This window comes from Pocillopora verrucosa, chromosome 5 (genome assembly GCF_036669915.1).
Source record: "Pocillopora verrucosa isolate sample1 chromosome 5, ASM3666991v2, whole genome shotgun sequence".
Taxonomy (NCBI): Eukaryota; Metazoa; Cnidaria; class Anthozoa; order Scleractinia; family Pocilloporidae; genus Pocillopora; species Pocillopora verrucosa.
In genome coordinates this window covers 11,934,261-11,947,760 of record NC_089316.1, presented here as the reverse complement: position 1 = coordinate 11,947,760, position 13,500 = coordinate 11,934,261, and the positions used below count along the sequence as shown (strand labels likewise).

Genomic DNA, 13,500 nt, shown 5'->3' with positions numbered 1-13,500 from the left:
ACAAATTTAGTGGTTTGTGGGAATCACAGTCCCAGAGGTGCTCCTGATGGCCAAACATACTTTTAACAGTCCAAAAAGAAACACGCTCTTTAATATACTTCCAAAGAAAATTTAAAAAAAACTGAAGAATCAAAGCAAGGTGAACAATTGAAGCAGTTGCTAAAATAAATTACAAATAATAATTTACTTTAGATATAAAAACAAAATAAAGGAGAACAAAAGACACTAACAAATGTTGTACAAGATCCAGGGAGGATGTTTCATTTCAGTGGTGAACCAAAGAATCCATTCTGCACTTAATTAATTTAACCACAAGTTGCATTATGCTGAAGGGTAAATTGAAACAAAATAAAGCAAAACAAAAAAAAACAATAAATAAAAAAACCTGAAGATAAATTTGTCCTGAAGAATTCATTTTAAGCAGCAACTACATGTAACTGCTATTTTTCCATGGAGAAAACATAAGTAAATCCTTAGCACTATGTAAGCTTAATTAGCCATTTAACTCCCAGAAGTGATGAACATGAAACTTCTCCTGATAATATCCTCACATTATCCAGCAAACAGGTAACAAGAATCCTGAAACTTATCAGAGAAAAGTTATGCTGATTTAACAAATTCTTACAACTAATTTACAAGACAATGTGTAGCAGCTAGAGGAGAGAATTAACAATCAGATCTTGGGGGGTTAAGGGTTAAAAAGAAACAAACCAAACCTCACGTGCCTTCGATGTCATTTTTTCATTCTAGGTTCAAAATAACTTTCCTGTTGAGTAATTTGTCACGATTAAGATTAATACGAGCAATACTCAGAAAAAGAAACGTAAGCATAAATGGAACAATCCCTAGCTGCAAACCGTAGCAGCAACGTGTACCGGCATTTGAGTAACCAGGTCTTGGACAATCTTGAAGCTGACTTCGTTCTAAACGTACATATCCTTGTGTTAACTACACGCACTACTTCAGCGTAGAGAACACGATGAGTCGACTAAAATCTTACCTCTATTTTGCAATCAGCAAGAGGCTTCGCCAAACCTGAGATTCTTCTGTTATCTTTCCCTTGGAGCTCATTATTTCGGGTAAATTGGGTAAAGTTTCCGCACAGTCCCATACTATTGTAAAACAAATCTGTTTTTTCCCCAACCCAACGGAAATGTATTGTTTTTGTCATTGTTTTTCTCTGTTCAAGAACTGAATGCATAATGTAGGATGGGGCTGTGCGGAAATTTTACCGTAAATTTCATTCTCCTTTGTCCGCCATCTTTAACTACGCACAATGTATCCTGAGTAATTTGAGTGGTATGCTCAACTCTTGAAGCAACAAAGCGGAAATGAATTGGCGCTACAACCGGAAGTTGGGAATCACTTGTCTTTGTGATATGTACTAACAGACTGCCTTAGAGCTTTCTTAAAGACGCTTACAAAATTCTGCCAAAACCAAAATGTAGGAGACTTAAGGACGAAAAAAATTATGAATGGTTGATTTTCTTCAACCAAGGTTTTGGCAGATGGAAAAACTTTTGCTAAAGGCATGGTCCATCGAATAATTGCCCACGATTGCAGTAAACTCGGTGTGAAATGCTTGTGTGGCAAAAAAACTTTTCAGCCTGACTTCGTTTACCCGGTTTGTTAAATTTATGAACGACTCGTCACAATATCGCGACGTTGATATATGTTGTTTTAAGCCCGTCTCAGTATTGGCCATCTGGGGCAAACTCCGACCTTTTCTTCTATTTTTGGAAATAACGCATCCTTGCCGCAAGCATCTTTGCAACGATCTCAATCATTTTCAATCTATTATCTTTGTATTTAATTCGGCTTCTCGGAGCTATTGTCCATTGTCTTTATACCATACACGTGTTGTATTCGCAAAAAAAAAAAACCGACATTTGAAAACAACGACTTGAGCGCTAGAGGCGACTTCAGTGTTAACCCGGCTACGTTTTATCATTCCTTAGGGATTTTAGTTCTAATAGCCCAATTTAATTTTTGTGCACAGCCTGTGAATCAAATCTATGAAGTAAAATATTGTATCCTTCCTCGTACTAGTTTATAAGAATGAGTTTGCTAGTACCTGTATGGCTTTACACAATGATATTTTCCAGGCTCCAAAAAATCACTTTCCTAATTAACATTTCCCTTAATCTAATGGCTTGCTAAAATCCTCAGTCCCTCGCCCTGACAGCCCAGCCTCATGAACTAGTCCGCAACAGGTGTGAGAAGCAAATGATGACAGAAATAAGCGACCCTGTTCCCTTTACACCTTTCTCAATGCCGTTCGCTTAGTTTAAATGTGGCATTTAAAACATTTTGTATATACTACACATTTTTCTATTTAGCCAGGGTACCTGCATAATTATTGATAATGGTGTTCATAAGAAAATGGTTGGGTTGAAATATATCATAATGTTTTGCCAGCAGGTAACTGCATTAATGAAAAAATGTTTAAAAAAAGTGTGCATTCAATGTATATCCTGAGTTTTTGCATCAAGTTGGCCAATTTTAACAAATACTCAAGCCTTTTAAAACCTCTTATGTTAAAATTTTGTCAGAGTGAACCAGTGAAAGTCTTAGTTGATGGTCAAATGAATACTTTTTCAGATCAATAAAATGTATTGTTTGTTGTTTTTCATGGTAACCGTGATGTTGCCACAACTCCAGTTTCCAGGACAGAATTTCATAGAGGCTACCATATTCGAATCTCTTTCATGGGTCAATAACAACATCGACTCAACTTTAAAACTAAATATAAAACTTGATTGATCTTTGGATTAGTTTCTGTTATGCACAAAGATATTCTAGCTCTAGCCTGTCTTCATTGAAATCTAACTTTCGCAGCGTAAGAACCAATGTAGACAAATTTAGAATTTCAGTGGCTAGAGTTGCCAGGATAGAGGATAGTTGGTTTAAAGACATGTACATTGATATGCAATTACAGCATAGGTCTTTGCAGCCAGAGCAGTTGAAAGAAGAGAATTTAAAAACATCGACTCGAGTTGAAATGTGACTTTTTTCTAATTTTCTACGCTTATCAGAGGAGTTTGACAGTTTAGAGAAAAACCTTTGAAGTAAACAGTCATAAATGGCGACATCAGGAGAAGGTATAAGAGATGCTAAGTACGATTCTGGCACATTGTTTCAGTGACTACTGATCCCGCGTGTAAACCCTTTAATGGACCGGTGATATCTAGATCTTAACTCGAAGTCGTTTAACGTCGTTTCATTCTGTCTAAACCAAAATTAACAAACACGGGCAATAAAATATCATTTCAACCGATACAGACATCTAGGAAGAAAACATTCTATATTCTGGACAATCCGTTTCAAACAATAAGGAACGTCAACGAAAGTCTTCAGCTGCTTGAAAATACCGCTGACTAGCACGCATGTTGATATGTTGATCACTTTGCAAGTTGTGAGAATATCTTCCTTCCGTTCCACATCTCGTTAACTCTTCGAGAGCCAGTGCATAGGAATTTTTAGAAGTTGAAGGGCTGGAAAATAAACTGACTGGAACTCCGCTTTAGGGTTGGCTATATAAATCTATATTATATTTGACAGGGACCACTCGTCGAAGCAGGGGTGAACTTGTTGTTGAACTTTCAATGGGGCGAAACCTCTATAAACCACAAAGAATCATGGGAGTTAAGCCTGAGAGAAGAGACATTTTGTATTTGATTTTTGCTGAACTTTCACACTTTTTAAGAACAAAAAGGTAGCTCAGCATCTACAATTTTATAATCTAAGGCCGTTACACGTTTTATACTTATCCACCACACTGAGACAAGGGGAATCTCACTCTATACAAAATTACGCTGTTAATTCAAGCTAACCACAAACGATTAATTCAACTCAAATAGTGTCTAGCATCTAATTTTTCCTACAGTGTCAACCTAAATCAAAAATTAAGAACACGAGAATATAGTAACTGATCACTAACTTAAGAAGCTCTTAACTGTTAAACCAATTCTTTGTCTGTTCCTTGGAAATGCACAGAGAATAATAAGGAGAAAATACATTCTAATGTCAAGCTGTGAAGTATGAAATAAGATGCTTGAGGGTAGTAATGTGCTTCACATGTTCTGGACGACAGAGCTAAATAAAAAATGCTACGTCACAGTTATACGGTCAATAACACGGGCTCAAGCGCTCGAGGTTAAAATTCAGCGAAATTTGCGGCGAAAAAATAGGGCTGGCATTTAAAACCAAGGCATTTTGTTGTCGTTGAAGGCATTTTCCTATTTCCAGTGTTTTTAAGAAGAAAATAAATTTTCTTAAAAAATATCTAGGGGGTGTACAAAGTTTTTGGGAGTTATTCTGGAAGTTATTCTGTAAAAAAAAAAAAACGAAAAACGCCGAGAAAAAAATCTAGAATCTATAGCATAGCACATCGAACGTGCAAACGACTCAAAATTCGTTTTCCGCGCCAAAGCGTAGCGCATGCGCAGACGTTATTCAGCTCTGTCGTTCTGGACGTCTGAGTGAATTCCGACCTTAGTATTCTTTAGCTAGCGGTTCTTGAGTGCAAAAATACGAGTAAATATTTTTTTTAGAGATAATTTTTCCCCTATCTTGAATCGCAAGGAAAACGAACGACTTACTAGCGCGAATGCTCGACACAGACGCTCTTTAGAGTACTCACAAAGATATTTGACGTAATACAGAAACGACTCAGTCTCTATATATATGACTAAGGAGAGCATTTCCTACAATCTCATCGCAACAATACTGCTCTGCTAGACGTTTACATTCCACCAATTTGTGACACAAGGTATCGTACAAAACTTTGTAAGTGGCTTCGCAGCCTCTTTTTGTTTCCAAGCTATTAACATTTTATAAGCCTTCTCTGCCAGCTCCTTATTGGCTTGATCAAGTCATCTATTGCAGCTTCGTTGAATCCCAGGCGTCTTCCTAATGTCTTCCATTTTCCTGCAAGTCCCTGGACAGATATTCCAACTCCTCATCTGATGGTTCACCATCTTTAACAAAAGATACCTGAGGATAACAACGAAGGGAGAATAGAAAAAAAAAATTAGAAAAGGGATGCTTCAAGGCTTTGGCGAATAGCGAACAGTTGTGGCGAAAGGCGACTTCTCTTTTTTGGTATCATTCAATACCGAATCGTCTGCCCTTGAGATTGTCAAGCTTGAGCGAGGGATACATTTGCAGCGGCAGGGAAACCATTTCCCAACCCATACATAAAAAAAAAAAATAAAAACGCTTAGGAAGTTTTCCAGACTCATTATCTATTTCTGACCTCTTATTTTCGCGTATGGCCCGACAAGCATCTTGAAAATGGAGGTCATTAACGTCTCTTAGCTATAGTCTCCAGCCGTTAATGCTGGAATAGGTTATGTTGTTCAAGATACACGGGTGTTGGATTAATGATAGAGCCCACTTTTAATTCATTATTTTTTATTCTCTTATATAAGTGGGTAAAGAGGATGTTCTAAGAAATATAATGCCAGTCTTTCTGCATAAACAAATTTTACCATACATAAACGCGTAACAACAACATGCAAACTTGAAAAAAATACAATTAAAAAGGAAAATCCATCGCGACATTTTCAATCTCGGTACTACCTGCAGATTGGCGTATCCTCTTCCTAGGAGCTGCAACAGGGCTGCATGACGATGATTCTGAATTTGGACGCTTTACAATTGAATGTTTCACACTTTGGGAGGAAATACCTGCAGAATAATGGGGTTAATGAGATGGCTGGCTTGAGAACTAATGCAATTTTTATGGCGCATGATGGTTCGGAAACGTTGATGTGGTGATCCTGGACTGTGATCATTCGGGTAAGACCCAGCGTTCACAAATTAAAGTGGTAAGTTTTGTCGATTTCTCTTATAAGTAACAATGAGCATTGACAAATTTGACGAAGGGGGCCGTTATATGAAAAAAATATTCGATTCAAGATTTCATTTGCGAAAAGCAAGCGGGTGCAAACGATTCATCACTGTCAGAGTTACTCCATCATTTTAACCATACAGCCAACGGAATAATTTCTAGAGAATTACACTTCTTTGTGTCTTTCCCAAGCCGTTTTGTGCTTTATTCGTTTTCAGCATCAAATTCCCTGCAAGGAGGGACGCACGCACCGTGGTCTGCATTGAGTTTACTGATACATACAGAGACAATAAGCCATCACTGTTGAGCGTGAGGGGGGCACGGCCCGATTTATTAACACATGAAGTAAGGCAGGTTATTATGACTTTCCGTTGAGAACACGTGCTTTGTCACTAAAAGCTACATTTTAAAAACCCATAGAGCCTACATTTCTGAATTTACATATTTTAGAACAAGATGACTGGTAAGTAGTTGTATTTATTCGAACAACATATTTTAGAACAAGATGACTAGTCCAGTAAATTGTATTTATTCGAACAACAAAAACCTACAACAAAAACAACAACTTACCACTTCCTTCTTCAAGTCAGAGGTGACAGGAATAGAAACCTAAATGGAGGAGGGGAAAATTTGCAATATTACGGGTGCGTATGAGGTGAATAGAAATGAGGAAATAAAAAAAATTTACTAATTAATAAGAAAAAAAGGAAAATAATTAAAAAAAGGCAGAGGCATAGAAAGGACTTTAAAGCAACTGAAAAGTAAAGTAATCACAAAATCAAAATCAAAAAATTTGCAAGTCCTGCATGTTCATGTACTGTTTTTCTGTGGGCAGGACATTTCTTTACCTATTCGACGTTCCTCAGTGTTTTGTTTCTAGTGATTCGTCCTTAATAAGTTTCGTGCCGCCTTAAATGACCTCATTATCTTACTCGGAAACTAGCTTTTACTACTCCTAGGAGAAAGAAACCTAAAAATGGAGAACTTGCTAAAATGGCTTCTTTTCATCTTAGTAAGCGGTCTGACCACAGGCAATGCACTTTGGAAGTAAGGTGAGATATTTTTATTGAGAATTTGACTGTATTTTTACTTCCTAAGAGCGGTCGTAATTATTCCAACACAAACTAAAATTTTCGCCATGACTCTTATTTCGCAAGATGATCATCTCACAACTGGAGCTTGGGCTGCCTGTGGTTAAAGCATTGCTAATCCTTTTAATTAATTTGTCATCTACTATAGTAAGGTTGGCATCAGTACTATATTAGCTCTGGGCTAAAAGTGCATTTAATTAGCAAATCCACAAACCGTAAGATGTCACCTACTTGAGACGCTAATACCATGATAATGTTGCACAAAAGTTCCTGATTTTGGTCGCAAAACTTCACTCCTGGAACACTCTCACTTCCTAAGCAAACTTCACCACCTGTGTAATAAACTTTGTTCTCGTGGAATCTGTTAAAAATGAAATGAATTTAAATGAGCAAACCTAACGTACACCAGCCGAGTCTTCGTCTAGAAAAGCACACGTTTTGAAATCTTTTCTTACAACCGAAAATGACAACAATTTAACGAGAGCCCTACTGAATATTTAAAACGAGCATTTGAAGACAATAAAGCCGAAAAAACCAACATGTATATCTCCATGGCCCTATTGATTGATAAGAAAAACTAGAAAAGCCATGGCGAAAAATGGTTAACTGACAGTTGAACAATGTACAATTTTACAATGGAAGGAATAAATCATTTCTATGTAAAACTAGCATGACGTAACCTAGAAGTATTCAATTAATCATATGTACTTGATGGGCCAAAAATAAATTGTATTATATTATACCTCACAAACTGCAGGGCATTTTTCTGGTCTGTGCCCTGGGGTATGATAGCCTCGGAAAGAGACACCAAAATTTTCTCCTCTCCACAGACTGGTTTAGAAGAGCAGCCTTCGTCTTTGTAGGTACGACACATTCCGATATTTTCCGTATTACATCATAATACAGTCTTTGAGGATAGCAAAAAAGTTTGAGTTTAAAATGTCCACGAACACCGGTCACACAAGCACGTAAAAAATCGGGCATGCTGAGGCCTAGACCTACTGCAAAGTTTTCCTACAAACTCAGTGAAGCCCGAAGTAGATTGTAAAAGTGATCTCATCAACTTGATTGGACGGAATCTATCGAAAAAGAAAGGAAAAATCAAACACAGCTCAAGCAATCCAATGGAAACGATTATCAGCCATTGCACAGTAATCTTGAGTATATACGTACTCGAGTGGTCATTTCAATTATTGAATCTATAGTTAACTAAAAGAAATCCATGTATGTATGACTGTACACTAAAATACGTTTGAATTTCCTCTACGTCATGCGTATTATTTTTCAAATAAAGCCGACGAGAAATACTTACCCAGAGAAATGCCTAACTTTGAATTGCACTTTCCCATCTACAAGACGTGGCGGTTCATCTAATTGATCTGTAATGTCTTTCCAGTCATGTGCTTCACATTGTAATATCCTCAGTTCACCGGGACGTAACTCTGCCAACTCTTGTTTTTCTTTACGGAAGGTGAGAGGAATCCTTATTGTTACAGGCGCGATGAGAGTAACATTTTGAGAGCCTGAAATGTAAAGAACTGGACCGACAAGTCCTCCCTCTCTTTTAGCTCACTGCTTGGGAATTCTTGTACCTGGATTTAAAAGCAAAAACAGTTTTGGGCATGTTAAAACACTCCCAGCATAAAGATAATTTGCTTTACATTGTGAAAAGTGAATTTCAGGATGAAATTTTGAAATTATCTAAAATTATAGTACACAATGTAAATGTCCTTTCAAAGTTTTATGTAGTAATATAAGCATTATTATGAAAAAAATGTATACACTGGACTTAATATAAAAAGTCTGATTGGTCAAGAGCACTCAATCAATATACAATAAAGAGTGAAGTTAACATATAACCCAATATCTACCGCAGATATTGCAGTTATCATGTCGAGTTCAACCTCTGCCTAGTTTCCAAGCCCTGACTGTCTGTGAAGTATTCTTAAACTTTTGCAAATTTAAAGAGATGTCTTCTTTCGTAATTTGTTTAAAAGATGTATATAAAACAATAATTTAATTTGGTTTTTGCATGATGTCATAACTCACCAATCTTATGTCTGTGTTGTCTTCGGCTTACGCAGATAACTCAGACCTTGGTTTTGCTAATTCATCATGATATCATGCATAACTTCATCCACTAATTGCATTAATTGCAAACCAATACAAACCAATTTACCTGACAGGAATGATTTCAATTTGACATTTATATCGAAGCAAAAAAAAAAAAAGTCTGTTTGTTGCTTAGAATGAGTTTTCCAAAACCTAGTTTTAAAAAGGGGAATGCCAGGATCCATGAGTACACATGGGGACAGTAGTACCACAAATAATTCGAAGTTACCAAAACTGCTGATTAGAACTTTGTCACATGTATCTTCACACACATGCAAGCACAAGCCCAACTGTCCTCTATTTTAGCTTAAAGTTGTTAATTAATATCTCTCTTTCCATGAATATTGCCACCAAGTTCATGGAGTGTATGGCAAGTAACTGAGGGTACAGGTTATACTATTGCAACACCTTTGTTTTATCTCCTTGCTTTTGACAATCCCCTCACGCCAATCCTATGACTTTCAAAACTGGAAAATGAAAAAGTTGCAGGACTCATGCATGTATATAATTTTATAGTTCCATGCACCTTGATTGTCACACAGAAATCTTGATAAACAGGAACACAACTCTGAGGAATTTGGACACTGACATCAGGAAGGTCAGGCACAATACAGGTCAATTCCGGGCCTACTGCAGTACCTCTTGAAAAGGTGAAAGACTTAGGACGCCAGACTGCAGCAAATGAAGAAACTGCTGATTTTGTACAAACAGCTTGTGCAAATGGGAAAAGCCACTTGGGAACTGTTGAAGTTTCTGCATGAAAAAAAAATGATGTTGAAATGCATCCTTCAGCTGTGTTTTGAAAGTCTTCAAACAATAAAGTTACCCCCAACAGATGTCATTTGATATAGTATGCTTCAAAGAATAAAGTTTGCAACAACATGGTTATTGAGGAAAATTTATATTATAGTGATTAAAATGCATTGGAGACTTCATGTAACATTTATGCAATAATTACACGTACTGCTTGGATACACCTAAAGGGTAAAATAAAAAAAAAGTTCTAAACTTGGATTTGAAATGCCTATGAAGAAGCAAGAAGTCTACTTTGACATTATGAGTGCAGCAGGTCATGCATTGCAGGGATAGATGTCCGCATCTAAGTCAGTGCACACCTACTCCTTCTCCCTTAAGTCAACTGATAAGTTCGGGTTACAAGTTCGGGGTTAATTTTGGGTAGGAGGAGAGGGGAGCTGCACATTTCTCAAATGCTGACATTGATGCCAGTGAAAAAGGGAGCCTAGGAATATCATGATCATTCATTAAGTTATTCACACCTGCATTTAATAAAAACATAACGTTACCTGATCCATGCCAAGTATTCTCTGTCTTCAATTCCTTCCATTCATTGTTCTCTTGGTCAGTCAGTTGCTTGATAACCACCTCATACCCCTCCAAATATGGGGCACTGTGCACAAAGATACAGTAAAACTTATTCCTTCAAAACACTTTCTCTGTAATCCAGATCTGGTGGGCTATCATCAGATATTTCAATAACACTGCTAACCAATATCTCATCACTGGCAGGGTGGGGAGAGGGTCCTGGGGTTCCACAATAAGCATCTACATGTAAATGGCACAGGTTGTTGTACAGCTCCACTGCAAAGTTTGATAGAGGCACCAGCTTCCCTCAGGTGCCATGAGTCTTCCTTACCTCCGATTTTTCCTCTGAAATACAAAGGAAATTAATTATCCAGCATTTTAAGATATTTTTCCCAAGTGGAGTAAGCAATGACAAAGGCATTTAAAATGCAAGTGGCAAACTGGCAGTTTGAAAAACTCATTCAGATTTGACACTTAATTTCAAAACTAGATCTAATAAATGTTATTTTTCTTTTCTTTTCCATTAATTTGCTTTTCTTTGACTCAAATAGCTTAAATATGCGTCAAATATGCCTCAATATTATAATCATAAATCAAAACATTTATTTAAATGATTCACTATCATTTTTGATAATAATTAAGTACCCCTTTATTATGGAAACACTGAAAAAAAAATTTTGAATACCTGTAGAACATTTGTTCTTTAGTCAGACGCACTTTGTCCAAAAGTTGCCCTTAGTTTAACACCTCCTAGCAACGTCCAACACTGCCCCAACGTCTACAACTGGTCTGGTGCATGTCCATGAGAAAAAAAACATGGGAAAGGGCAAAAAACTGAGTCATTGACAGAAAAACCCATACCGTTTTGATCAAGTGCTTTTTTTTTTTTCAGTTGTCTTCAGTCGTCTCCTGTTTGCACCTCTTCGATCTATCTGCCAAATCTTTCTCCTGTCGGTGTCTGAATAGTGTACCTTTTCATTCCTCCTCTTTGCTGGGGAAATTATTATTTTGAGGTGTTTGGTTTTTCAGTATACAAGTATAAAACTGACATTTACTATACCACTCTAATTCCGCAATATCTGTTCAACCAAAATTGTTCAACATGGGGTCTTTTCCGCACTAACAAAAAAGTTGTTTATTTAAAACGATTTTTGTCGTCATCACTAAATTTTGACAAATTTTGGCCAGGCCGACAAATCGTGAAAAACATTGCCGACACATTTGTCCCAAGTAAAATCTGGACAAAATTAATTAAATAAGCAAGACCGTGATAAACTTGTCGATTAATTATCGGCAAAAAGCTACGAACAGCGTGTAGCTGAACTGAAATCAGTTACTACAGAGGCAAAAATTCTCTTTTGTCGCAAACTCTGGGATTCTAAAATTTTTAAAACAGCTTTGAAAAATCCTAGAAATTGGAGGTGGAATCCTTTGGCAGACTAGGTCGAGCAGTAAGAGAATTTTCCACTTTGAAATTTATAATGTAGATGTAACACTCAAACAAACTTTGTCCTTTGATTTGCCAGGAAAATTTTAGGCTGGAGTCATGAAAATCGCGAAAGCTCGGATATGCATTGATTAAGAGTATAACATAAGATTACCGTATGACTCTCCTTCTCCAGCCATGTCCCCCACTTCTTTTGCAATTTGTAGATGACGCTCACGGTACTCGATTGCCTTAGGAAAGTTGCCTAAGCTATGAAAGGCATTGCCAAGACTTCCATAAGCCCGTCTCTCTCCAGCTTTATCCCCCACTTCTTTTGCTTTTTGTAGATGACGCTCGTGGTAACTGAGAGCCTTATGAAAATCGCCTAAGCTATGATAGGCATTGCCAAGATTTCCATAAGCCCGTCCTTCTCCAGCTTTGTCTCCCACTTCTTTTGCAATTTGTAGATGACGCTCGTGGTAACTGATAGCCTTATGAAAAAATCGCCTAACTTCCGATAGGCATTGCCAAGATTTCCATAATCTCCTCCTTCTCCAGCTTTGTGTCCCACTTCTTTGCAATTTGTAGATGACGCTCGTGGTAACTGATAGCCTTATGAAAATCGCCTAAGCTATGATAGTCATTGCCAAGATTTCCATAAGCCCGTCCTTCTCCAGCTTTGTGTCCCACTTCTTTTGCAATTTGTAGACGACGCTCGTGGTAACTGATAGCCTTATGAAAATCGCCTAAGCTATGATAGGCATTGCCAAGATTTCCATAAGCCCGTCTCTCTCCAGCTTTAATCCCCCACTTCTTTTGCTTTTTGTAGATGACGCTCGTGGTAACTGATAGCCTTATGAAAATCGCCTAAGCTATGATAGGCATTGCCAAGATTTCCATAAGCCCCTCCTTCTCCAGCTTTGTCTCCCACTTCTTTTGCAATTTGTAGATGACGCTCGTGGTAACTGATAGCCTTATGAAAATCGCCTAACTTCCGATAGGCATTGCCAAGATTTCCATAAGCTCCTCCTTCTCCAGCTTTGTGTCCCACTTCTTTTGCAATTTGTAGATGACGCTCGTGGTAACTGATAGCCTTATGAAAATCGCCTAAGCTATCATAGGCATTGCCAAGATTTCCATAAGCCCGTCCTTCTCCAGCTTTGTCTCCCACTTCTTTTGCAATTTGTAGATGACGCTCGTGGTAACTGATAGCCTTATGAAAATCGCCTAAGCTATCATAGGCATTGCCAAGATTTCCATAAGCCCCTCCTTCTCCAGCTTTGTCTCCCACTTCTTTTGCAATTTGTAGATGACGCTCGTGGTAACTGATAGCCTTATGAAAATCGCCTAAGCTATGATAGGCATTGCCAAGATTTCCATAAGCCTGTCCTTCTCCAGCTTTGTCTCCCACTTCTTTTGCAATTTGTAGATGACGCTCGTGGTAACTGATAGCCTTATGAAAATCGCCTAAGCTATGATAGGCATTGCCAAGATTCCATAAGCCCGTCCTTCTCCAGCTTTGTCTCCCACTTCTTTTGCAATTTGTAGATCACGCTCGTGGTAACTGATAGCCTTATGAAAATCGCCTAACCTATCATAGGCATTGCCAAGATTTTCCATAAGCCCGTCCTTCTCCAGCTTTGTCTCCCACTTCTTTTGCAATTTGTAGATGACGCTCGTGGTAACTGATAGCC

The 13,500-nt window shown here is 37.7% G+C and overlaps 2 protein-coding genes and 1 long non-coding RNA gene across 4 annotated transcripts in view; all 3 read right to left on the bottom strand.

Moving 5' to 3' along the window:
• LOC131799731 (uncharacterized) overlaps positions 1–13,193 on the bottom strand; it is a gene marked incomplete at its 5' end in the record, with an annotated part of 51,315 nt that extends 38,122 nt beyond the window's left edge. The window contains one exon of the mRNA XM_066167558.1: positions 12,674–13,193. Within this exon, the coding sequence (XP_066023655.1) occupies positions 12,674–13,193 (520 nt within the window). The remainder of the gene's footprint in view (positions 1–12,673) is intronic.
• On the bottom strand, positions 5,592–7,895 carry LOC131799678 (uncharacterized). Of its 2 annotated transcripts, XM_066167577.1 has the most exons (4): positions 7,689–7,895; positions 7,177–7,306; positions 6,425–6,463; positions 5,592–5,691 (listed from the first exon to the last, which is right to left on the bottom strand). In XM_066167577.1, the coding sequence occupies exons 1-4, from the start codon at positions 7,817–7,819 to the stop codon at positions 5,671–5,673; spliced, it is 321 nt and encodes a 106-aa protein (XP_066023674.1). In that variant the 5' UTR covers positions 7,820–7,895; the 3' UTR covers positions 5,592–5,670. The 2 variants fall into 2 exon arrangements, with proteins under 2 accessions (XP_066023674.1, XP_066023675.1); XM_066167578.1 differs by lacking the exons at positions 5,592–5,691; positions 6,425–6,463 and adding an exon at positions 6,839–7,042.
• On the bottom strand, positions 7,902–10,462 carry LOC136281247 (uncharacterized). The gene is made up of 4 exons (XR_010717626.1): positions 10,362–10,462; positions 9,584–9,810; positions 8,258–8,537; positions 7,902–8,024 (listed from the first exon to the last, which is right to left on the bottom strand). It is a non-coding gene; the product is annotated as an uncharacterized lncRNA (long non-coding RNA).
• Positions 13,194–13,500: the final 307 nt, after the last annotated feature.

Bases quoted from the DNA above. Each gene is read 5' to 3' on its own strand.
- LOC131799678 (XM_066167577.1), bottom strand. From the start codon at position 7,819: ATGTGTCGTACCTACAAAGACGAAGGCTGCTCTTCTAAACCAGTCTGT. The intron at 6,464-7,176 runs GTAGGTGACATC...TCCTCCATTTAG, and splicing joins TCATGGTATTAGCGTCTCAA to GTTTCTATTCCTGTCACCTC. The intron at 5,692-6,424 runs GTAAGTTGTTGT...ATTATTCTGCAG, and splicing joins CTGACTTGAAGAAGGAAGTG to GTATTTCCTCCCAAAGTGTG.